Here is a 26,191-nt window from a genome sequence, read left to right as displayed (position 1 = left end):
CCAGCGCTTCTGTGTGCAAGTGAGAAAAAGTGAAATTGAGAAGAAAGGGCTTTGAAACATTGGTGACCCAAGATTTATTGCTTGTATATTGGTAGAGATATTGTGTGTGCGTGTGCGAAATGGCAGATATTACCGTATATACACAGACTTAATGAGTGTCTGCTATAGCCCAGTGGGTAGCGTTCTCACCTCTGAGTTAGAAGGTTCTGGGGTCAAGTCTCAATCTCAGCCTTGAGTACAACAATCAAAGATGATGCTGCTCCAGTGCTGAACTGTTTGACTTGCTGCCTTTCAGGTGAGATGTTACACTTAGACCCCATCTTCCTTCCCAGGTGGATGGCAGGTCAGAGGCTGGGAATTCTGCAGCGAGTAGCTCACCTCCTGACTCCCTAGAGTCTGTCCACCATCTCCAAAATGCAAGTCAGGAGTGTGATGGAATACTCTCCACTTGCCTGGATGGGTGCAGCTCCAACAACACTCAAAAAGCTCAACACCATCCAGGACAAAGCAGCCTGCTTGATTGGCACCTCATCCACAAACATTCACCCCCTCCACTACCGATGCACAGCGACAGCAGTGTGTACCATCTACAAGATGCACTGCAGCAACTAACCAAGGCTCCTTAGACAGCACCTTCCAAATCCCTGGCCTCTATCACCTAGAAGGACAAGAGCAGCAGATGCATGGGAACACCACCACCTGCAAGTTCCCCTCTAAGCCATACATCATCCTGACTTGGAACTATATCGCTGTTCCTTCACTGTCACTGGGTCAAAATCCTGCAACTCCCTTCCTAACAGCACTGTGGGTGTACCTACCCCACCCAGACTGCAGTGGTTCAGGAAGGCAGCTCATCACCACCTTCTCAAAGGCAATTAGGGATGGGTAATAACCACAAATGAATAAAAAAAAAGCAGGGGAGATTGCCCTGGTTAATGTTTATTCCTCAATCAACATCACGAAGAACAGATTATCTGGTCATTATTACATTGCTGTTTGTGGGAGCTTGCTGTGTGCAAATTTGTTGCTACATTTCCTACATTACAACAGTGACTACACTTCAGAAGTATTTCATGTGAGACATTGTGAAAGGTGCAGTATAAAAGAACGTCTTTCCTTTTTGATAAATGTGCTTGCACCTCCGCTCAAATAATGATAGAGGAATTGATATGAATGCATTAGGAGTTAGTATGAAAATATTTTTCAGTGTAACTTCCAGGTTTTTATGTCAAAAGTGAACAATTATTGCTGTCACATAAGTGACAATTTTTTGTCGTTTTATCGTGTATTGTAGGCAGTGGTCTCTAGGGAAAATGAGGTAGTGAGCACAAGTGCATCAAACATCATGGAGCATTTGCTGTCATTTATCGAGATTTAATGAAAAGTGCAGTGTGAGGCGCTCATCGGTGGGGATAGGAAGGCTTGAGAATTCAAGAGGAGAAGTCCCTCACTCCTGCCACACTTGGGTGAACTGTTTGAGTTCATGTTATATTTGGAATATGAGGAGGATTTCCGACTCACTGCATATTTCATTTGGTTAGTTTGTTGTCGTTTAGTTCAGGCTGAATGCTCATCGCTGATCAAAACACAAAATAGGAAAAGGTTAAATCCACAAATCAGCAGCTTTGTTTTTAGATCGAAACGTGACATGATGATGGTATGTGAACACAGACAGTTAACCTGAAATGTTGTTTGACTCCTTTTGACATAATTTGGCATTCTTGGGGAAATTTTGACATAGCTGACTGCCAGGAGTTGTTGGTAGATGGTGGGGAACCCAGAATTTGGAGTTCCCTGCGCGCTGTGGAGTTTTAACGGTGGAGTGTGAGTGTGATGGAACTGTCAGGTCCCCCATCCCAGCCTGATTGACAGGCGTGGCTTCCAGTCAGAGGCCGCTGGGCCGTGCCCCGTGACCACGGGGTGGGGAGAGAAAATGGGGAACCGCGGTCTGGAAGTCTGGGGCAGGGGGGGATCAGAGACCTGGGGAGGAGCGGAGGCCTCTGTGGAGGGGGGGAGCTTGGTACGTTTGGGAGCGAGTGTCTGATTACTGGAGAGGGGGTGGGGGTGGGGTCCAGGCAGGAACGCTGGTTCCAGCAGGTACTTCCTCATCTGTTGCCTCGGTTTAGCTGCTAGGTTACCCAGCCAGAATTCAATTTCAATTGGTTAATAACAATAAGGCACACGACCTCATTACAATATTTAAAGTGCCAACACGTCTCCTTGGAGCAGGTTGGTCACCTGTCCCACCCCCTCCCCCACCCAAAGCCGGAAGTGGATTCAGAGTTTAACCCACTACCCAATGCAAACACATTTTTCTGCAGGTTAAAATTGGTCGCTTTACATATGTTTATTTAACCTTGTGCTTAGCAATCATTTCACCTGTAAACCAGGAACTCCAGCCATACACCAGAGCAAATTCCACCTAGAAACCACCAGCAATTTGAGCTGTAAATCCACAGGCTGCATGAGCGTTACTGGATCTTGTCACGTGTGTGACGGAAACCTGGCTACAAGTACAGCTCCTTCTGACCCTCAATAGGGAATTCATTTCAAGTACTCGAGATGTTGAGATTCAATTAAACAGGAAGGAGTTTGCTTGTATTGTAAACAGCCCTATAAATAAGAAAATATAATCACCAAGATTGTTTTTTTCTTCAAACACTTTACTTAAGAACAATTCAGAATTGTTTTTGTGTATTATTACATTTCTACAATGCCGTTCTATGAATTCCAGTCACATTGTTCCATCTGATTTCTGTCCCCATCATGATCCCTTATTGTAAATACTCCTGCTCCAATTGTTCTCTCTTTATCCCATCCCATTGTTCTTCAGTCCCTAACCATCGCGTGCATCAGAAAGCCTTTCCACTAATGATTAAGTTTGTCTTACTCAACAAACTCACCAGTAATGTTCCTGCTAATATTTCTTTGTTGTGTGCAGGCTGTTTGTTGCCCGTGTGGTACTTTCCGGATTGATGCACACTCAGACACCCATGCATCTTAAAGGGACCATTGTTCACTGGTGCCTTAATTAACTTTTATCGTTTTGTGTAAAAAGAAAAGACTTGCATTTATATAGTGCCTTTCCCAACCTCAGAGCATTCCAAAGCAGTTTACAGCCAGTGAAATATTTTTGAAGTGTAGTCACTGTTGTAGGAAATGCAAAAGCTAATTTGCGCACAGCAAGCTCCCACAAGCAGCAGTGTGATGATGACCAGATACCCTGTTTTTTTCTGATGATGTTGATTGAGGGGTATACATTGTCCAGGACACCGGGGCCAACACCCCTGCTCTTTGAAAGAGTGGCCACGGCATCTTTTCCATCCATCTGAGAGAGCAGACGGAGCTTCAGTTTATCATCTCATCTGAAAGATGGCACCTCCGACAGTGCAGCACTCACTCAGTACTGCACTGGGAGTGTCAGCCTGGATTATAAAAATTGCTGGTAATAATTCACATTAAACATTGGATATTCTTGAAATTGGCACAGCCAACTTGATAAGTGCACGTCTAATCTAAGCAGGATTCTGATTGAAATAAAGTGTTCCAATAGCTGCTCCAATCGTAATGGAGATACAGAATCCTTTGAAATAGCCCCACATTCTCAGAGACTGACCTCAGAGTCTGCAAGTAACTGTAATGTTTTTTGAACATCCATCTTTTCAAGCGGGTACCTGTAAGTTCTGGGCCCCCAAGACTCTTGCCGGAGTAGGTATCCTTCTCCTTAGCTAGTGCTGGGAAGGTGCCACATTCTCACCCACTAGTCACTCCTCAAATTCCCTCATGCTCTATGAATTAACCAATGCCATGTCCTCATTAACAATTGGCCCTGGTGCCAAGGAGCGAAGGAAAAAACAACAGAGGATGAGCTGGAAGGGATTGGGACAGAGGAACACAAGGCTAATGAGTGGGTTTCAACCCATCCCCCTCTTTACCATTATCTTATCTTTCTCTTCCTGTGCCTCCTGATACTGTGGTGAAGGCTAGAAAACTAATAATGGGTAAAAATGCCTTCTTTAAGATTAAGGAGAAAGGGTGGAAGCTCGTGTCTGTGGAGCCCCACATGGATGTCAGGGGGACAGTGCTGTTAAGGAAATTCGCCCCCATTTTATCCTCTACTCCAGCAGATGGCATTGCTCATGATGAATCAGAGGTTGTTATTAACAAGTGTGATGGGGAAAATGCGAGAGAATATGGTTAGAGCAACTTGCATTTATATAGTACCTTTAACAATAAAACGTCCCAAGGAACTTCACAGGACATTATAAAACATAATATGACACCAAGCCACATAAGGCGATATTACAGCACCTAAGCAAAAGCTTGGTCAAAGAGGTAGGTTTTAAGGAGTATCCGAAAGGAAGAAAGTGAGCTAGAGAGGCGGAGAGGTGTAGGGAGGGTATTCCAGAGGTTAGGGTCGAGGCAACTGAAGGTACGGCCACCAATATTGGAGAGATGAAAATTGGGGATACTCAAGAGACCAGAATTAGAGGAGCACAGATATCTCGGAGGGTTGTGGGGCTGGAAGAGATTACAGAGATAGGGAGGGGGGAGGCCAGGGAGGGATTTGAAAACCAGGATGAGAATTTTAAAATCAAGATGTTACCTGACCGGGAGCCAATGCAGGTCAGCGAGCACAGGGGTGATAGGGGAACGGAATCTGAGTAAGGACACAGGCAGCAAGGTTTTGGGTGACCTCAAGTTTACGGAGGGTAGAATGTGGGAGACTAGCCAGCAATGTGTTGGAATAGTCAAGTCTAGAAGTCTACAGGAAGTAAGCGTGACACTGACAGGAAGTGGACACTACGCACAAGTCCTTTAACATATATAGCTGAAAGGAAGTCCTATAATGCAGAACACTTGAGCTGCCATCCATCTGATGAGTGCCCGCTTTAAGCTATGAGGGCGGGCCTAGCATAAGCCCATAGGGATGGAGGAAGAGTCACTGCAGTCACTCCCCCACACTTCCTGTTACTTATTTCACTTATTTTTAATTTGGGTTTCATGGGATGTGGGCATCACTGGCAAGGCCAGCATTTATTGCCCATCCCTAAGTGCCCTTGAGAAGGTGGTGGTGAGCTGCCTTCTTGAACCACTGCAGTCCATCTGGTGCATGTACACCCACAGTGCTGTTAGGAAGGGAGTTCCAGGATTTTGACCCAGCGACAGTGAAGGAGCAACAATATAGTTCCAAGTCAGGAAGGTGTGTGACTTGAAGGGGAACTTGCAGGTGATGGTGTTCCCATGTGTCTTCCCTTGTCCTTCTAGCTGGAAGAAGGGGCTGTCAAAGGAACTGTGATGAGTAACTGCAGTGCATCTTGTAGATGGTACACATTGCTGCCACTGTGTCGATGGTGAAGGGAGTGAATGTTTGTAGATGGGATGCCGATCAAGTGGGCTGCTTTGTCCTGGATGGTGTTGAGCTTCTTGAGTGTTGTTGGAGCTGCACCCATCTAGGCAAGTGGAGAGTATTCCATCACACTCCTGACTTGTGCCTTGTAGACGGTGGACAGGCTTTGGGGAGTCAGGAGGTGAGTTACTTGCTGCAGAATTCCCAATCTCTGACCTGCTCTTGTAGCCACAGTATTTATGTGGCTGTTCCAGTTCAGTTTCTGGTCAATGGTAACCCCCAGGATGTTGATAGTGGTGATTCAGCGATGATAATGCCATTGAATGTCAAGGGGCGATGGTTGGATTCTCTCTTGTTGGAGTTGGTCATTGCCTGGCACTTGTGTGGCACGAATGTTACTTGTCACTTATCAGCCCAAGCCTGGATATTGTCCAGGTTTTGCTGCATTTCTACACGGACTGCTTCAGTATCTGAGGAGTCACGAATGGTGCTGAACATTGTGCAATCATCAGCGAACATCCTCACTCTGACCTTATGATTGAAGGAAGGTCATTGATGAAGCAGCTGAAGATGGTTGGGTCTAGGACGCTACCCTGAGGAACTCCTACAGTGATGTCCTGGGACTGAGATGATTGGCCTCCAACAACCACAACCATCTTCCTTTGCGCTAGGTATGACTCCAGCCAGTGGAGAGTTTTCCCCCTGATTCCCATTGACTCGAGTTTTGCTAGGGCTCCTTGATGTCACACTCAGTCAAATGCTGCCTTGATATCAAGGACAGTCACTCTCACCTCTGGAGTTTAGCTGTTTTGTCCATGTTGTAATGAGGTCAGGAGCCAAGTGGCCCTGGCAGAAGCCAAACTCAGTGTCACTGAGCAGGTTGTTGCTTTTAAGTGGCACTTGATAGCACTGTCAATGACACCTTACATCACTTTGCTGATGATCCAGAGTAGACTGATGGGGTGGTAATTAGCTGGATTGGATTCATTCTGCTTCATGTGAACAGGACATACCTGGGCAATGTTTCACATTTTTGGGTAGATGCCAGTGTTGTAGCTGTACTGGAACAGCTTGGCTAGGGGCACGGCTAGTTTTAGAGCACAAGTCTTCAGTACTACAGCCGGGATGTTGTCAGGACTCATAGCTTTTGCAGTATCCAGTGCCTTCAGTCGTTTCTTGATATCACGTGGAGTGAATCAAATTGTCTGAAGACTGGCATCTGTGATGCTGGGGGCTTCCGGAGGAGGAGTCGAAGGATCATCAACTCAGCACTTCTTGATGAAGTTGGTTACAAATGTTTCAGCCTTTTCTTTTGCACTGATGTGCTTGTGCTGGACTCCTCCATCATTGTGGAGCCTCCTCCTCCGGTTAGTTGTTTAATTGTCCACCACCATTCACTGAGAGAGGCAATGAGAGAGGTCTCGTAGCTGGTTTGACTGCCCACTTTGTCAGCGGAGAACTTAACAGTGAAACCCAGAGGGGATGATATAAAGTCAACTTGTAGTTGCACATTGCTCCTTTCAAGGAAGTGTTCCACCAGGGGATCAGGAGGCAGGTAAGGAAGGAGGGGAACAAATGCACTTTTAAGAGGCTATTGAAGGAGAGGAAATTGAGAACAAAAATCAATTGGACAAGAACTGACATTTCCCCAAGTCCACGCAATAAAACTAGACGACTGATTGTGTCAATGCTCAGCGTGAAACAGAAATGAAAGCACAGTTTGAAAACTAAATTCTCTAGATTTCATTTTAAAAAAAATATCATTTGATCCGCTGAAGTCATTTCCTCTGCAGCTATATCCTCCAGTCTCTCGTGGAACTCTATTCAACATATTTAATTTCCTGAGGGAAGTGATTTACAATGGACAAAACCTCCTAAGAAGATAAAAAAAAGTTTGGTGACATTCCTTTCTAACCCCCCACTCCCCTCAGCCCCCTCCCCCCTCCCCAAAGATAATGCAGCAAACCAGCAGGATATCAGTCTGACAGTACAATGTAAATTCATCAGCTCAGGCCAGTTACATTCCACAGATGACACATTTGATTTAAAAATCTGTGAATTATTTATTATTGATGTACTTTATCCTCATTTCTCCCAATCATTCTGTGTGGTAGAATTTAGTGTGCATTATCACAGCAGCAACTTATCTTTGTATAACGCCTTTAATGTAATAAAACGTCCCGAGGTACTTCACAGGAGTGTTATAAAATAAGATTTGACACCGAGCCACACATTAAGGCAGATGGCCAAAAGCTTGGTTAAAGAGGTGGGTGTTAAAAAGGCAGAAAGTGAGGTAGAGAGGCAGAGAGGTGTAAGGAGGGAATTAAAGAGCTTAGGGCCTCGGCAGCTGAAGGCTCGGCCAATAATGGTGAAGCAACTAAAATTGGGGATGCTCAAGGTGCCAGAATTGGAGGAGCACAGAGATCTCGGAGGGTTGTGGGGCTGGAGCAGGTTACAGAGAAAGGGAGGGGTGAGGCCATGGAGGGATTTGCAAACATGGATGAGAATTTTAAAACCGAAGCCTTGCCTGATGTTCATTTGTGAGCACGGGTTGATAGGTGAACGGCATTTGGTGCGAATAAGGACATGGGCATCAGAATTTAGGATGACCTCAAGTTTAGAGAAGGTGGAACGTGGGAGACCAGCCAGGAGAGCGCTTGGAATAGTCAAGTCTGGGAGGTAACAAAGGCATGGGTAAGGGTTTCAGCAGCAAATTTAGAACAGTGATGTCCTGTGAATTTATTTGCCTAACGTATTTAGCTGTTGCCAAGTACCAGTTTTGCAGGATTCAGAGTAGACCTAAATGGTAATAGGGACTTGTCTCAGATCTAAAATAAAATATATAGATGGTACTAATATAGATGCTATTACTGCAGCTAAGCTAATGTCACAGTGGCGAGTTCTAAGCAATCTGTAGAACAACCAGTGTGATCCCTTCAAAGGTGAAATGGAAAGTTTCTCCCAGTGCTGCTGTTGGTTTAGGATACATAGATCCTATAATTACACAGAGGGTTCTCAGTCTCACACTGTAACCCGCAGGTAAATAGTGGAAGTGGCGAAATGCAACAGTTTATGCCACTTTCCTTGCATTGATCACATGCCTTGTTTCCACCCTGCCTCAGCTCATCTGCTGCTGAAAACCTCATCAATGCCCTTGTTACCTCTAGAATCGACTATTCCAATTCTCTCCTGGATGATCTACCACCCTCCAGAAACTATAACTCATCTGAAACTCTACTGCCCGTGTCCTAATTCGCACCAAGCCCTGTTCACACATCACCCTTGTGCTCGCTGACTTGCATTGGCTCCCTGTCTGACAGCACCTAGATTTTAAAATCCTCCTCCTTGTGTTCAAATCCCTCCATGGCCTCTCCCCTCACTATCTCTGTAACGTCCTCCAGCCCCACAATCCTCCGAGATCTCTGTGCTCCTCTAATTCTGGCCTCCTGAGCATCACCTATTTTAATTGCTCCACCATTGGCGGCTGTGTCTTCAGCTGCTTGGGCCCAAAGCTCTGGAATTCCCTCCCTAAACCTCTCCGCCTCTCTTTCCTGCTTTGAGACACTCCTTAAAACCTACCTCTTTGGCCTACACTGATATCTCATAGAGTCATAGAGTTATACAGCACAGAAACAGGCCCTTCAGCCCATCGTTAATCTCCTGATGTGGCTCAATGTTAAAAATGTTTTTCTTGATAATGCTCCCGTGAAGCACCTTGGGACATTTTGCAGTGTTAAAGGCAGTACATAAATGAAGTGTTGTTATTGCTGTTGATCACATGCATCAAATCTGGGACTTTATTTAACAATTAGGTGTGCCATGGGGCAGACGTTCATGAAATGGAACAGGGTCCGTAACTTCTCATCACAATTTTTTTTAAAAAACAAAACCTTTGTATTTCTCTCAGAATGAACAATTCAACAATGAATCTTTAAACATCTTCGGGCTGACTTTCCAATGTCACATTCCTGACAGGAATCTTCACCCATGGAGCGTACAGATCTGAAATCCCGCCATTTGCTGCCCGTAGAATTTTGACCATTGTTTTAATCAATCACCCAGTCGAGCAACACAGTGACCCAAAATTCTAGTTACATGCTCTGATTGGATGAGGTCCACTGCCAGACTGGAAAATTAGCCCTTACATACAAAACCCTTATTCATTATAACTATAATGTGCAATCTAAATGATAGTACTTTATATTAAAATATTATCAATTACCATAGATGCCGGTGTATAAGTCGACCTTTGAAGCCTTGAAAAATCCCTCCAAAAACAGGGGTCGATTTATATGCCGAGTATAAAAGTGAACCGCTGGCGAGGGTGGGTGTGGTCACCATTTTGAAATGGAAATGGAAAACTTAGCAGCGGTGCATCATATTAAATTAATGTGACACGGTTTATTGAATAAATTAACTGTACAAAGATTCTATTAAGCACAATCAAAGTGATTTAAAACCTGTCAAATTCATTGTCATCAACATCTGACGCAAAGAGTGGGCGTGTCTTAAACTCTCGCGCATCTTCACAACACAGCCCAAATTGCTGCTTAATCCCTTGTGCTCAGTTATAACGTACCGGTAAGTAAAATTTGCATTTGTAGGATGAAAAATTGAGGCTGACTACAAATGCGAGGATAGAACTTCACGGCTGAAAAGTGGGTCAACTTATAAGCTGAGTACAGGCAAAAACATGATTTTAGGGGCTGGAAAAATGGGGCCATCTTATCCACCGGGTTGACTTGTACGCTGTGATCTATGGTATGTAAAACAGTATATTTCAGTTAAGTCAGAGGGGTTTTGAGTGGTGCAGTGGCTTAGCACACTGTTCTTTCACCTGAGACTGGCTTCAGATTAGCTCCCCAGGTAGAGAGTCACCTTGCTTTGCTGCCTGTAAGAATCTGATATGACGTAAATTTTGGGCAGCCTTAATTCAAGATCAAGCCCGCAACTCAAAACCACAATCTCATTCCAATGTGTGAGATGTGAAGTAATTCACAATGCCTTATCCTCAACATTCTCTTCCTCATAGTCCACCAGAAAAAGTTTTCTTCCCTTCTGCTCCTTTTCTTCCTCCTTCTTTTCGTCATCGTCCTCCTGTGATGGTCCTGCAGAAAAGCAGACATGAGCTGAGAATGGATGTGCCAGGCCCTTGGGATTTAGGAGCACAAGAAGGGCTTGGAAATGTCTGGCTATCTGCTGTTGCACAGGAATACCATGACCCCTGTCTAGGTGTGTACCCCACCGACTTGCCACCTGCACCATCTCCCTCAGCTAGAGCAAAGTGCCTCCCCTACATCTTCATGCCTGCTCCTCATCAGGAGTCAGCTCTCTCAGATCTGGAACAGCCTGTCAAGTCTTGTGCATCTCATTGGCATTGTGTATAAGGTTCTCCTACAGTGAGATTGAGGGAGTTAGGTGAAAGCACCATTTGAGTGAAGGCTAGTATTTGAGTCATGTCTTCCGAGTGGCATCAGACAGCCAGTGTAATAGATCAGCTGGTTTCACCCTGTTAAAGTGGAGGAAGCTGTTTTAATATTACGGGAAGTTATGGAATTTATTGTGAGAACCTGAGTTAGTGCCCCCATAACCATAGTGCTGTGTGAAAAGTTAGTTGTGCAGCTATTAAGTCTAGAAGATGCCCAAGCAAGAAAAGAGTAAGCAGCCAGTGTGTTACCTTCCCTACCCTTGTCACATCATTGAACTTTTACCTCCACTGGTCTGCAGTTCTGGAGGTGAGAGAGGTGACACTCAAGGAATACAAATTACTTTTCCGGTACTTCTTGCTCTACGAACCTTCCAGTGAAGAGGGAACTCATAGCTACCCAATCTAGAAATGCTGAAACACGTGCACTTGTTAAAGAAAGGCAAAAGAAAGATAATCACAACTTGATTGAACGAAGACGAAGATTCAACATCAATTACCGTATCAAAGAGCTTGGTACCTTAATTCCAAAGTCAAATGATCCACTTTTATTAAAAGACAATCTTTTACTCTGCAGATACTCTCTCTCTGTCTCTGTCTCTCTCTCTTTGTCTGTCCTTTGTTGCATTTCATACAGAGTATCTTAAGGTTTACCTCATTTAAATTGTGTGTTCCATTAGGTCGTGCAGTTGAAGTGCCACACAATCTTACCCAAGTTATCTATTACACATGTTGGACCCCAGTCTTACAAAGTATTCACCACTTGCCTTGGCCCCCAGTTTGCTGCTGCAATTTTCACTCATTCTAGGCAAAGTGCTCCTGTAGTTACATGAGACTTGCATTCAGCCATTGGTACTAGGTATGCAAATGAACTGACCCTGTGATTTATGGTGGGGTTTGACATTGGAGAGCAGTGGTTGTTTGGGACTGTTGTGTTCACTGACAGTGATAAAAGGCAGACATTCCACAGGCCTGACTAGATTAAAGTGATGTTTCCTGTGTGAAGTATGAAAAACAATTGGCTGAATTTTTCTGAGGAGGATCAAATCCCGCCACTTGAGCCGAAAGCAGGAGCCAATCCTGCGCCAGCGGGCAGCAGGACCCTGGGGTAGCATTTTACCAGCAGCAGTGAATTAACAGGCCTCCACTGTCCAATTGAGGACGATGGCCCATTGTCCCAGCACCCCCGCCCTGACCCCCCCCCCCCCCCCATTAAAAACCAGCAGCTCAGCAACCTCAGCAACACCATCGCTAGTGGTGGCCACTGTTAAGGTTGCAGCATGAAGGAGAGGGCACCTCGATGTTGAGGTGCCTTGAAGAACAGTTAAGTTTGTTTGAAAGAGCCGGGGCCAGGCTGGCAGTCCCCCACAATCGGGGTGGGGGTGGGGTCATATAACAGCGGCGGCGTCTCAGCCGCAGGGGCAGCCATTGCTGCCGGGAGCCCCTCCGTGAGCCATGGAGCGGCCTTTACCCCCCCCGCCGCCCCTACCCTCACCCCGGCAACCCACTGGTAAGCTGCCGGGGTTCACCTGGCAGTCTCCCCATGCAGCTGTGTGCCCTCCCGACGTGGGCAAAATGCCATTAGGGGTGGGAAGTGGCCCTTAATTGTCTCTATTAGCCAACCAGTGGGCAGTGGCGCCGCTGAGGTTCCCACCGCTGGTAATATGCTATGCCGGCGGGAAAACATTGGAATCCCGTCCTGAGCCATATTACCAACTCGTCACCATGGGGCTGGGAAAATTCAGCCCCCTGTCTCTAACTATCTGAGCTTTGTTTAAGAGCTAGCAACCATTCTGTACGGACTGTATCCAGCAATTAATCCTGAGGATATCGAGTCGCTGCATCTAAACTGAGCACCTGTATTCTTTGTATCACTGCACACTGCACTGGTAGATGGGTTGTAAATGTTATATTGAGCTACATTTCCCCCCCCTGTTCAGTATTGTTCACAAAAATATCAGTCTGAGCATAAAACAGGGAAACCAATGTTTTTAAACAATGTTAGTCGACAGAATGCCCCATTGTGTTTGTCATAATTAGACATACTCTGCTTGCAATATTGTTTTTCTACTAATAGATCTTACTAGTAGACTTTTTATCAAAGTTGATCAGCAACAACATCTGGCAGAAAAGTTAATCCAACTTGTGAAGTAAAAGTGGCGAATGCATTACTTTTATTTTTTTTTCAAATGTAACCCATGTCATTTTTTTCTCTGTAACCTGTAACATAGGAACAGCAGGAGGCCATTCAGCCCCTCGATCCTGTACCACCATTCAGTAAGATCATGACTGATCTGTGACCTAACTCCATAGGCCTTTGCCCCATATCTATTAATACGTTTGGATGATAAAAATCCATCAAGCTCAGATTTAAAATTAACAGGCTGTGCTTTTTGGCAACCTGTTTGACAAGCCTAACTCTACCATCTTAATTACAATGTTGGGCAGTTACAGGATATAATATATCATTTGTTCTGCTTGCAGGGAAAGTACAATAGAGGACTTTTATCTGTCCACTATTTTAACAATCAAACCAGTATTCCTTGTATATCATAAAGAATAATGAATGACTGGCAGAGAGTTACTCTCCTTGTAGATGCAAAGATGCTGTCTGAAATTTACTCTTATTTTACATTGCTCTAAGACACAATGGATTGAGTTGCTGTTGTGTACTGACAGTGTCTCTAACTATCTGAGTTTTGTTTACGAGGTACGAGGTATGTGACTGGGTTATGCTCTACTTGAATTTACTCAGTTGACCCAGTAGCACCATATGTTGGAGTTCCAAATGGCTACAATGTGGAGCATTACGATGCGTTACTATTCTCACCTGTGTCATTGTTGAGAGTCGCGGACCAGTAGCTGAGCACCTCCCCACAAGAAAGGAAACTTGCCCTGGGGTCCCTCTTGCACCCTCATATGGGTTACTAATTATCACAATGCTGTTTTAGGGAGGTTGCTGTGCACTAATTGGCTGCTGCACTTTCTACATTACAACAGTGATGACACTCCAAAAAAGTCCTTCATTGGCTTAAAGTGTTTTGGGATATACTGAGGTTGTGAAAGGTGCTAAATAAATGCAAGTCTTCTTTACAGAGGACCCTCACATGGTTCATTGTCCTTCCTCGCAATGGGTATGACATGTACACAAAAACTTAAAGATGGGAAATAGATAATAATTCATACAGGAAACAATTTTTTTAGTGATAATGTAATAATACGCTAATTAATGATCTGTGTGGTATATAATTAACTATTTTATCCTGAGTGGTGTGAAACAGGGCTGTGTTCTCGCACCCACACTTTTTGGGATTTTCTTCTCCCTGCTGCTTTCACATGCGTTCAAATCCTCTGAAGAAGGAATTTTCCTCCACACAAGATCAGGGGGCAGGTTGTTCAACCTTGCCCGTCTAAGAGCGAAGTCCAAAGTACGGAAAGTCCTCATCAGAGAACTCCTCTTTGCTGACGATGCTGCTTTAACATCTCACACTGAAGAATGCCTGCAGAGTCTCATCGACAGGTTTGCGTCTGCCTGCAATGAATTTGGCCTAACCATCAGCCTCAAGAAAACGAACATCATGGGGCAGGATGTCAGAAATGCTCCATCCATCAATATTGGCGACCACGCTCTGGAAGTGGTTCAAGAGTTCACCTACCTAGGCTCAACTATCACCAGTAACCTGTCTCTAGATGCAGAAATCAACAAGCGCATGGGTAAGGCTTCCACTGCTATGTCCAGACTGGCCAAGAGAGTGTGGGAAAATGGTGCACTGACACGGAACACAAAAGTCCGAGTGTATCAGGCCTGTGTCCTCAGTACCTTGCTCTACGGCAGCGAGGCCTGGACAACGTATGCCAGCCAAGAGCAACGTCTCAATTCATTCCATCTTCGCTGCCTTCGGAGAATACTTGGCATCAGGTGGCAGGACTATATCTCCAACACAGAAGTCCTTGAAGCGGCCAACACCCCCAGCTTATACACACTACTGAGTCAGCGGCGCTTGAGATGGCTTGGCCATGTGAGCCGCATGGAAGATGGCAGGATCCCCAAAGACACATTGTACAGCGAGCTCGCCACTGGTATCAGACCCACCGGCCGTCCATGTCTCCGTTATAAAGACGTCTGCAAACGCGACATGAAATCGTGTGACATTGATCACAAGTCGTGGGAGTCAGTTGCCAGCATTCGCCAGAGCTGGCGGGCAGCCATAAAGACAGGGCTAAATTGTGGCGAGTCGAAGAGACTTAGTAGTTGGCAGGAAAAAAGACAGAGGCGCAAGGGGAGAGCCAACTGTGCAACAGCCCCAACAAACAAATTTCTCTGCAGCACCTGTGGAAGAGCCTGTCACTCCAGAATTGGCCTTTATAGCCACTCCAGGCGCTGCTTCACAAACCACTGACCACCTCCAGGCGCGTATCCATTGTCTCTCGAGATAAGGAGGCCCAAAAGAAAAAAGAATTTTATGAACAAGAATCAAATTATAGGACAACCGAAAGGAACTACGCCAAGATAACTGCAAACACTTCAGAATACTTTTAGAATCTGTGTATAAAAATGTGCATCTTAAGAGCGGGAAACTCAAACAAAATTACATTTTCAGGACCAGAACTAGTTGCACATTTTCCTAAGAAGCAAGGACCAGTTTACAGGAAATGGGTGTAGCAAACATTCAGTTTGAACCCAGCTTAACACACAATGCATCTGGTCTCTCTCAAAACAATTGCATTGCATTTGGAAAAACGTTACATCAGAATAGTTTATATCTGCCTTTGTGCGTGCGGTTAATGCTGAATCTAATACTTTAATCCTAAAAATATTCCATTAGTCAAACTTATTTTCTGTCTCCAGTGAAGTTATGCTTCGCATTGTCTATTCTTTAGATCTCTGTTTGACCTTCATTGTGTCTTTTTTCCTTTTCAAGCTGTCTCACCTCGCAATCAAAGGAGCACAACACAGTCTGCTGAATTGGTAGTTTCTTCTCCATCGAGCAGTCCACACCACATTGTGTCCTGGCAGAGTGGGTGAGTCATGCAGTCTGGGGGACAGAGTTTATTGTCTTTGTTCATTATAAAAGCTTCCACTCACATCACACAAACTGTCCACACCCAGACTCCTAAAGCACAGTTTGAATAGCAATTTGATCACAAAGATATCTCTCCTCTTCCAGAATTGTCACATCAAAGGTGTTCTGCTTAGCAGACTTTTTTTTTACAGTTTTCTAACTTGACAGTCAAGTTGACATGAGCAGTTGGATGCATAGTAACAGCTGTCTCACAATACCTTACAACAGTAATGATAGTTGCTATCAGGGATAACATTTGCACATTGCTTAACATTTATTTTGCTCTGTTTAATTGTATGATGAGCGGGTAAAACTCCCATATTATTAGCCATTCTGTTGCAAGTTGGGAGTTGCATTTGTGCGTCTTCTTTGACGGAATTAAATGCCAGAAAGTGAAAACACAAAACATCGGAAATGCACAGCAGATCCATCAGTGTCTGAAAAAAAAGGCTGGTTAGCAAGCATGACCCAAACCGTCATGACGCAAGTAAGTCCCCTCCCACCTCTAGTTGTGTAATCCCCTGGGAAAATTGAAAAATAAGATTTTAAAAACCCTAAGCCAACTCAAGGGGAGTGTGTCGAAATATCCTAGAACATTCCTCTCTGAGCCTTAAAGGCAGTCAAGTTCAAGAAGATCACAGTGTCCAAGGTCTCACCTTTTGGCAGGTTAGAAAATGAGACGGGACTGTTCATCAGAAAAGCTAGCCTTGATTTCTCTTTCACATACTAACTGTACATTTCCAGTATTTTCTGGTATTAGGTCAAGCCTCCAGCAATTGTGCTTTTCTTATCTCCAGGATTTAAACACTTTTCCACTTCTGCTGCTCTCATTTACCTCGGTTCTCTTGCAGTTCCTAAAAGCTTCTAAATAACCAGCGCATTTAAAAAAATCTTTTCTGTGTATGAAAGGAGTGAAATAACTTTTTTAAGCAGTGCACTGTGTACCACAGTACATATGAATTTTATGTTGGGGACAATTTAAACTTGACCTGTATTTGAACTTGCAACATTCATTTTTTTAAATTCCAATGGAGAAAAACTACCTTTACAAATAAAATATTTATTGCATTTAAGGCAAGTGTTTCAACTCAGATAATTACAGCATATCTCCAGCAGCATCAGAAGAACACTGCTATCTTTCCACCAGTTAAAATGCCACTCATTAATCACTTCGACTGTTTGCTGGGTTGTGATGTGATTTTGGAGTGACCATGTTTGGTTTATCTCCAGCTTGCTCCATGTGCTATAAACACTGTCCCTGGCCAAGTAATTCCTCGGGCAACGTGCATCTGGGTTTCTGCCTGTTCTGTTCTGTAATGGGTCAGTACAGAGTACACAAGAGGCACCTGGCACGACATCTTCACTTCCCTTCTGGGGATGCATCTGGGGTCCTTGTTGCAATAGTGTAAAACTGGTGGCGTCACTGACTTCAATGCAGATAGAAATTGGGATAGGTCCAAAATGGGCTGCAAATTCACTATTACACCCCCATTGAAAACAGTGGGTCTCATCGTGTGATGCCAGGTCATGCTTTAGGTGTCTCAGTTAAGGAAGGTGTAGCATTTCTGTGACCGAGCCTTAATTCAAATATTCAATTATCTGCTTACTGTGTAGATCGTGGATACAAACATTACATTTGCAGGGCAAGAATTTCCACAAAACTGAGGGCAGTTGTTCTTAGAGAAGAGAAGGTTGAGAGAGGAGAATATCATGAGGGACCTAGACAGAGCAGATAGAAAGAAGCTATTTCCATTGGCAGAAGGATCAAGAATCAGAGGATGTCGAAGAACCAATGGCGAGATGAAGAAAAACGTTTCTACGCAGCAAGTGTTTAGGATCTGTCTGAGAGTGTGGTGGAGGCAGATTCAATAGTGGCTTTCAAAAGGGGATTGGTAAGCACATGAAGGGGAAATACTTGCAGGGACCCAGCATGGACACGATGGGCCAAATGGCCTCCTTCTGTGCTGTAACCATTCTATGATTTTATGATTCTATGAAAAAAGCTCAGAAGTTTGATTTTAACAGATCTATTAAAGGATATCAACCATTTTGATAATTATCAATAAACGTCAGAGTTGGGGATGAAGATTGTGTAAGGGAAAGGGTGCAGCACATTGTATTTTGTGTCAGATAATCTTTTTGTAGCATATGTATTCACTGTTCAATGTCTTCAGAACTTGCATGGAAGCAAAAATTTAAACAGAATGTGAAAAGTCTGACTATAGTGTAAACTAAAGTAGTTTCAATGTTGCAGTCCTAATTCTTCATCATTTTAACAATAAAAATATTAAATAACCAAGTTTCTTACTAACTTTCTAACCACAAATTCTAACTAACATTTTCCTCGCTTTCTTTTTACTAATATTCAGTCTTATCTGCTCCTCTTTTCACCTGCCCTCCTGTAGAGGTACAACAGAAACGAGCATACCTCATGATGAACAGACTCAATCTCCAACTCACCAAAGCCCTGTAAAATAGAGGTACAGTAACATTAGTTATGCGCTTTAACGCCCCTCACTGTCTTTGTGCTGTGTAACTGTTAGTAATATGGTTGTGGTATTCTTAGTTTCTTTCTTATTACAAAAAAAATGCTCTTTATTGAAATCAAACCTTTGTGGCAGACATAAAACTGAAAAAGCAATCCATCGTTTTATTTCAGGAGAAACTTTATTTTCATAGTCCCTCCAGTGGCTTTAGTGAATAAATGCATTGTGTGCTGTAGCACTAAGTTGCAGAGACCAGAAGATTTCCTAGTTTGTGCTAAGTCATCTATTATCTTCTGTTCAGCAGTTGAGGTGTTCCAGTTTGCTCAGAGTTGCCTTATTCCTGATTGCTCTGTATTTATTCCATACTGATAGGGTATACTACCTGGCTATATAGATAGTGGGTGCATTGGCAGTTATCTTTCAAAATTCTATAGATTCTGGAAGGGTTCCTGCAGACTGGAAAGTAGCAAATGTAACCTCACTATTTAAGAAGGGAGCAAGAGAGAAAACAGAGAACTGTTAGTAGGGAAAATGTTGGAATCTATTATAAAGGATGTGATAAATGGACACTTGGAAAATAATGATATGATTGGGCAGAGTCAACATAGATTTATGAAAGGGAAATCATGTTTGACAAACCTGTTGAAGTTTTTTGAGGATGTTACTTGTAGCAGAGATAAAGGAGAACCAGTGGATGTGGTGTATTTGGATTTTCAGAAGGCTTTTGATAAGGTCCCACACAGGAAGTTAGTAAACACAATTAGAGCACATGGGATTGGGGGTAATATACTGCAATGGATTGAGAATTGGTTAACAGAAAGCAAAGAGTAGGAATAAATCGGTCATTCTCAGGATGGCAGGCTGTTACTAGTGAGGTACCACAAGGATCAGTGCTTGGGCCACAGATGTTCACAATCTATATAAATGATTTGGATGTGGGGACCGAATGTAATATTTCCAAATTTGCTGATGACACAAAACTAGGTGGGAATGTGAATTGTGAGGAGGATGCAAGGAGGCTTGAAGGGAATTTTGACAGGCTGAATAAATGGGCAAGAACATGGCAGATGGAATGTAATGTGAATAAATGTGAAGTGATCCACTTTGGTAGAAAAAATGGAAAGGCAGAGTATTTCTTAAATGGTGAGAGGTTGGGAAGTGTTGATGTCCAAAGGGTGTCCTTGTTCAAGAGTCACTAAAAGCTAGTATGCAGGTGCAGCAAGCAAGTAAGAAGGCAAATGGTATGTTGGCTTTTATTGCAAGGGGATTGGAGTACAGGAGTAAAGATGTATTGCTGCAATTGTATGGAGCCTTGGTGAGACCGCACCTGGAGTATTGTGTACAGTTTTGGTTTCCTTATCTAAGGAATTATATACTTGCCACAGAGGGAGTGCAACGGAGGTTCACCAGACTGATCCCTGGGATGGTGGAATTGTCTTATGAGGAGAGATTGCAGAAACTGGGCCTGTATTCTCTAGCGTTTTGAAGAATGAGAGGTGATCACATTGAAACTGACAAAATTCTTACAGGGTGTGACAGGGTAGATGTGGATAGGATGTTTCCTCTGGCTGGTGAGTCTAGAACCAGGGAACACAGTCTCAGAATAAGGGACAGGCCATTTAAGACTGAGATGAGGAGGAATTTCTTTACTCAGAGGGTGGTGAATCTTTGGAATTCTGTACCCCAGAGGGCTGTGGAAGCTCAATCATTGAGCACGTTCATGACAGAAACCGATCGATTTCTGAGTACTAATGACATCAAGGGATATGGGGATATTGAGGAAAAATGGCATAGAGGTAGATGATCAGTCATGATCTGTTTGAATGGTGGAGCAGGCTCGATGGGCCGAATGGCCTACTCCTGCTCCTATTGATCTTGCGTTCCTATACTTGACAGTGAGCATGTGTGGACATTAACCTGAAAGGTAATGCCTACTGTGATGCTATCAAACCACTTGGGAAAGCACTGGAGGCTGTCCTTGACCACCTACCCATAGCCTGGGAGGTATGGTAGCATAGCGGCTATGTTACTGGGTTTGTAATCAGGTAGCTTGGGTTAATGATTTAGAGCTCTGAGTTCAAATCCTACCAGCATAGCATTTAAACTTGGTTAATTGAATAAAAAGCCAATATCTGTAATGGTGACCATATAACAACCCCGTTCTTGTAAAGACCCATCTGGTTCACTGATGCTCTTTGAGGAAGGAAATCTGCTGTCCTTACCTGATCTGGCCAGTATGTGACTCCAGACCCACAGCAGTGTGGTTGACTTTTAACATGGCCTAGCAAACCACTGAGTTGGTAGCAGTTCATTATCACCTTCTCAAGGGCAATGAAGGATAGATGATAAATGCCCACATCTCATGAATGAAGAGTTCATGCCTTGAAAACTTTTTCAATGCATTTAAAATTAAAAAAAACAATAAAGGGTTGAACTCATTGCTTTTTCATAAATAAAAATCAAATGCTTTCCATTAACTCTCAGTGGACAATGAAAGGGTAGAATTAATCCCTTTAGAAAGTGTTGGTTGGCTGGCTTACCATGAAATATCATTATATTGAGCTGATGAATTCTGTATTTTATTTTCGATCAGTCTCCTGAGGTGATTTTATAGACTGTGTTTATGCAGTTAAGATGCTGCCTTGATGGAGAGTCTTCTCCCTCTCATTAACGTTGAAAACCTGGCTTGCCCCCACACGTTATACAAAGGACCATAAAGGTTTAACCTGGAGGACGTCTTAATGGAGTGGTTGTTCAGCTGTCGAAAATTGTTTGTGTCTGTTATTCTGACAGAACACTGATGGTCAAACTATTGAGAGTGTAGGATTTTCAATTGCAACTGATGAAAAGTTGGCACATTTTAAATGTGTATTTGTGCACAAAGATGGTGCCTGAGGGTGCTCAGTCACGTCGTGCTATGACATGCCATGCAAGTTCTCTGCTAACTTACCAGTTGAAATTTATAACTTTGTCATTTTCTCAGAGGAAGGAAAATTAATGTATTGATTTCAACTCACTGTGAGAAAGCTATCTTAGGAAGGTTTGTCGTTCATTTTCTGTTACTTTTTTAAACAAAGTAGCTTTATGCTTAAATTGCAGAATTTCAATTGATACCCTGTTTTTCATCTAGCTCAGTTGACAACTAATAGGAGTTAGTTGTACAGCAGAAAACTTGTCTAGATTTACAGTGTTCCAGCCGTTTTATGAGATGAAACCTAGAGGATTTCAAAGCTGCCCATCAACATGGCTTAGAGGTTAGGGTCAAGCATTTAGGCTGCCTGATATTCAAGCCTGCCACCCTCAACTGTGATGGATTTTGTCAGTTCCCTACATGGATCTGGCTGAGTTCTGTCACCTTGTGAGAATGAATATTGTAAAACACATCTCTCAGCTGCTTGTCCTCGCAGCAACAGCAGTGGTCTTAGAGAAATCAGACCTCTAGTTGGGACCCGCATTGCTTTCCCAGTAGAACGTGGCTCTGTGCATCATGGATTTGCGGTAAACTATTCTCATTTTGTTTTCTTTAAACCAGGAGTAGCAAAATATGAGGCTGTGCAACCAATATGTTGCCATGGTGGGTTCAGGAGCATCACAAGTAGTGAACTATATTTTAACGACTTTTCACTGAAAATAAGAATTTGCAAAATAGTTAACAGTGTTATTGCCTGACTTTAGTCTTTTCTCTTTGTAGGCCCTACCAGGACACTTGCTACTTGGACTCCCCTCTCTATTCAGAATTGGCAGATGTTCAGTGGTACGGAGGTGACAATGCCAAGCCTGGAACTCTCGTCTGACACCTGACCTCAGATCAAAGTACAAATGTTGACACCTTTCAGTGATCACCTCACTGTCCCTTGTCACTGCCTTACTCTATGCACAGTCATTAACCAGCAACGGCAGCTCCAAGCACTTTCACAAAAGGAATCAATCAGCAAAGCCAAAATGAAGCCTAATTAAAGTACCACAGACTGTGCTGTCACTCAGGTAACCACTGGCCAACTATAATAAGGTCTTTATAAATAAAATGCCACACTGCTTTTAAACTGTGAATCGTATACACCAGACCTCCCATTCTTGAAGCCTGTGTGTATGATTTTGTTTTATTCCCTTGTGGAAAATAATACTGACAGTGTAATAATGAAGTACTTCAGAATTTAACCGAACATTATGTTTACTTGAATATTACCAAAGACCAACTTAAAGCTGAAGGGAAAGAATTTGATGAGTGTTGCCCACTGGTTACCTGATAAATAATAAGTTGTCAATCTCTAGTTTCATTAATGGTTCTGGCAGATAATAATACATGGTGTGAAAGATATTAAAAATGCATTCTTCACATTAAGAAATGCCAGAATGTAGGAAAGATAGTTTTCCCATAATAAAGCAACACAGTTTTGAAATATATTTATGGATGGCTTATATGGAGGCAGGATGGGCTGCTTTTGATGCTCAGAAGTGTGGTCTCGTAGTTAGTACGTTGATTATATCAGAAATAAGTGAAAGAAAAGCACACAGTTTAACCTAATCTGCATATTTCTGGACTGGACAAATATTACAATAGGGTACAATACCAGTCTTATTTTAAGCTTCGAATCAGCTTGTCGATTGTATATTCTCTTCAAGGGCTTTAGCTGATTTATGGGACAAGACCTTGGAAAGTTGTCAACCCTTAGAAGGCCTCACAAATTTTTTACAAATATTTTCCCATGAAGTACTCATCAGAAATAATTCAGTGGCTGGCACGTAAAGCTACGTCCGTGTAACCACCAACTTCTTAGTAAGGTGACTGTTGGAGCAGGACACTGATCTTGCCAAAAAAATAAAGAGAGCTATTTTTCTCTCCGCTTCTGAATATTCGATGGATTCCTGTTTGAGTGGGGGGGGGGGGGGGGGGGGGAGGTGGTGCGGAGTGGGAGGGGAAACAGCGATGAGAATGCCTGGTTAGAAAGGCTGCTTAGTAAGCTGAAGCAGAACCATTGTGTGTGGTCCATGAGCAAGAATGGATTGCTTCAGAAAGCCATAGAAAACCAGACAGCACTGTTTGTCTTTGTGAGAGGACCAGGAAGGATTCGTGTTGAGTTAAAAAGAGAGGCTAATAATTACAGACGCTACCATGCATTTGTTGTGAGGCGGATTTTTCTAATTACAGTTTCAGTTACCATTGTGGAAAATGTTAAAATTCCAATATGTTTTATAAATCAGTATTAGTTTTAGTTTGGACATAGCAAACCACATTCAGGTGCTACCCAACAAACAGTTACCACTAGAATAGTTGTAGGGTTTTACATCTATAAATGTCAATAGTTTTATTACAAGTTTGTGTAAATTAAAGCAATGTAGTTACATCGAATTCAGTAGATTGCTCCCTGAAAATGGCTGTAGATTTTAAAAAAGAGCATGTAAAATGTCTTTTCTTTTCTCCCCCTCCCCCTGGTTTCTGTTCCATTTTAATCAAAGAAGACTATGTATGGTGTAGAATATGCAGAATTGTGAAATTCTGCTGTTAATTTATTCTTTTTGTATTAAGAATTTGTATAGTACCTTTACATTTTGCAGAACAGTGTTGTCAACAATTCCTAAATGAAGCATTTTCAAGATAATGAATTTGGTTGTTCTTGAAATTAACAAAATAAATTATTACTGAATGTTACACGAATTTGGTTGTGGCACTTGTCTTGGTAAACAGAATGTGGAATGCACAGAGGTATCTCGCGGTTGGTTAGCTGCAAGTGCTAACTTGCTCTGGTGGTACATTTGACCCTGTGCAAGAAAATTATGTGTTCACACAGCATCTGAGGGAAAAGCTGCCTTATCAAAGGCGCCATCTTTCTGATGACGCATTGAAAGAAAGCTCCGTTGACCTTTTCGGGTGCACTGGGAAAAAAGTATCCACCGACACTATTTGAAAAAATGCAGGGAGGTTTTTCCAATGTCCTGCCCAACATTAATCCCTTCAACAGCCACCAGCAGGACAGATTAATAGATCATTTATCTCATTGCTGTCTGTGAGAACTAGCTGTGGGGCAATTGGCTGCTGTATTTGACTACACAACCCCGAGTAAACTTCATAATAAACTCATTGGCTGAGAAGCAGTTTGAGATCTCTTGAGGATATGAAAGGTGATATATAAATGCAACTTATTTCTTTCTCAGTCATGCTGCCATAGGCGAGATATTAATTCTGCAGACTGAAAGACTTGGTTCATGTATCACTGAGCCGATGATTTAAAAGCATCACTGGTAGAATTCTGGGACCAGGACATGATCTTATCCGAAAACAGTGCAGAGCAAGAGGGGGCCGGGGTGAGAGAGAAACTACTTCACAAAAAGAAACTTGTATTACTGTGAAAATAACTGATTTTGAGCAAAGATTTATCACGTTTTTCTCATTTTTATTGTTTTTGTTTGAAGGAGGTATAGCCTTGATATGTGAGGAAAATACTGACTACGGAGACTTAGATCGAAGGCCTCATAAGTGATTGATAAGGGTGTGCAACTTCCTGTGATTTGACTGATCTTGTTTAGAAACACTAAAACAAGACAACACCACTGTCATGTGCAAGAAACACATGAAATTACATTTGAAGATCAAACATCACCCGGATCTCATTATCTTGGAATGACAGTTGTCAAAGAATTGTCTGTTATATATATATATATATATATATTTTTGGCTTTTACTTCTGCTCCTGGGAATCTAACCGGCACTGCCAGTAAATCAGCTTCACACACCGTTTCACTTTACAAAGAATTTGAAAATGAGAAGTTTTAAAAGGTTAAAAAATGTTGCAGGCTTGCAACTGTGGTGGTTCTGGAAGTTATCTGTCATATATAATTAATAACGTACCAATGCCTCAGCTTCACTGTATACTGCTGTCAACAAAATGCCATTTGATACCAATTTTCAACGTAGATTCTATTTTCCCACTGGATTCCATAACCTTTATTTTCCAATCTAGAGAGCAACATACATCCTAAGCCTGCAGTTACAAATCAGTGATAATGAAAAGTACAAAACTGTGAAGGGGGAATATAATGAACAAGCTCTGTGATAAATGTTTCACCTCTGCTCCCGCAGCTAAATTCCATCAAATGTATAAAACTGTAAATATAATAAAACTGGGTAAACCTGCAAGTAAATATCCAACCTGAAGAACAAAGCAACATTGATAACACTTCTATAGCTCAATTCACTCAATCGGTCAACAAACTTTTATTGCACATAATGACTTGCCCCATTACTCATTCCTTGCATCTTCAAATCTATTAGAATTCAGGAGGTTTAACTTCAATCTAAAGATCAGCATATTTACAATGAGGAATCAATGTCAGTCTCTGAATACAAATGGGAGAAGGTACAAATGATAGCATGAGTGACATTTGTACATCTGAATAAAGTGGCCTCAACCTCCATGCTACCCCCACCTCTTCCCAATCAGTGTCCATGAACAGATGGGTGTGGCTCCAATATGCTAATTTACAAACTAAAAATTAATAGTATCATTTAATTATAGTGATTGAATGCACTTAAACACCAATTTACTAGTTGCAATGGAAATAGATAACTGAAGTAGGTTATAACTAGGAAAATGGAGATTGGGCTCTTCAACACAAGAGTTAAGCTTGACCGACCTTTACATTAAGTATCTTCTTAAGACTTTGGCCAGTATTGGATGTCTAATTAATGCAAAGAGGAAAGAAACATTGTCCAGAGGGTCACTTATGCACTTTTCAAACAAAATTTCTAGCAGGTGGATCAAGGAGCAATATTGACTTTTGTCCACTGGTGCTAAGAGCGAATTGAACAAGGGAACTTAATCTGGGCAGGGGTCGAGGAAAGTCAATTGAAAATCTTTAGATATTTTTA

The 26,191-nt window shown here is 42.7% G+C and overlaps 1 protein-coding gene across 7 annotated transcripts in view; it reads left to right on the top strand.

Annotated features, from left to right (window-relative positions):
- Positions 1 to 23,198, top strand: part of frmd4a (FERM domain containing 4A) — a 688,700-nt gene extending 665,502 nt beyond the window's left edge. For 6 of the 7 annotated variants that reach the window (XM_068059571.1, XM_068059569.1, XM_068059567.1 and 3 more), the window contains 2 exons: positions 15,698 to 15,797; positions 22,016 to 23,198. In XM_068059571.1, coding sequence (XP_067915672.1) covers positions 15,698 to 15,797; positions 22,016 to 22,118 — 203 coding nt within the window. In that variant the 3' untranslated portion in view covers positions 22,119 to 23,198. Of the gene's footprint in view, positions 1 to 15,697; positions 15,798 to 18,243; positions 18,319 to 22,015 lie in introns of all 7 variants that reach the window. The other variant, XM_068059568.1, reaches the window with a different exon arrangement.
- Positions 23,199 to 26,191: the final 2,993 nt, after the last annotated feature.

This window comes from Heterodontus francisci, chromosome 27 (genome assembly GCF_036365525.1).
Source record: "Heterodontus francisci isolate sHetFra1 chromosome 27, sHetFra1.hap1, whole genome shotgun sequence".
Classification (NCBI taxonomy): Eukaryota; Metazoa; Chordata; class Chondrichthyes; order Heterodontiformes; family Heterodontidae; genus Heterodontus; species Heterodontus francisci.
This window is presented reverse-complemented; position numbering and strand designations above follow the sequence as displayed.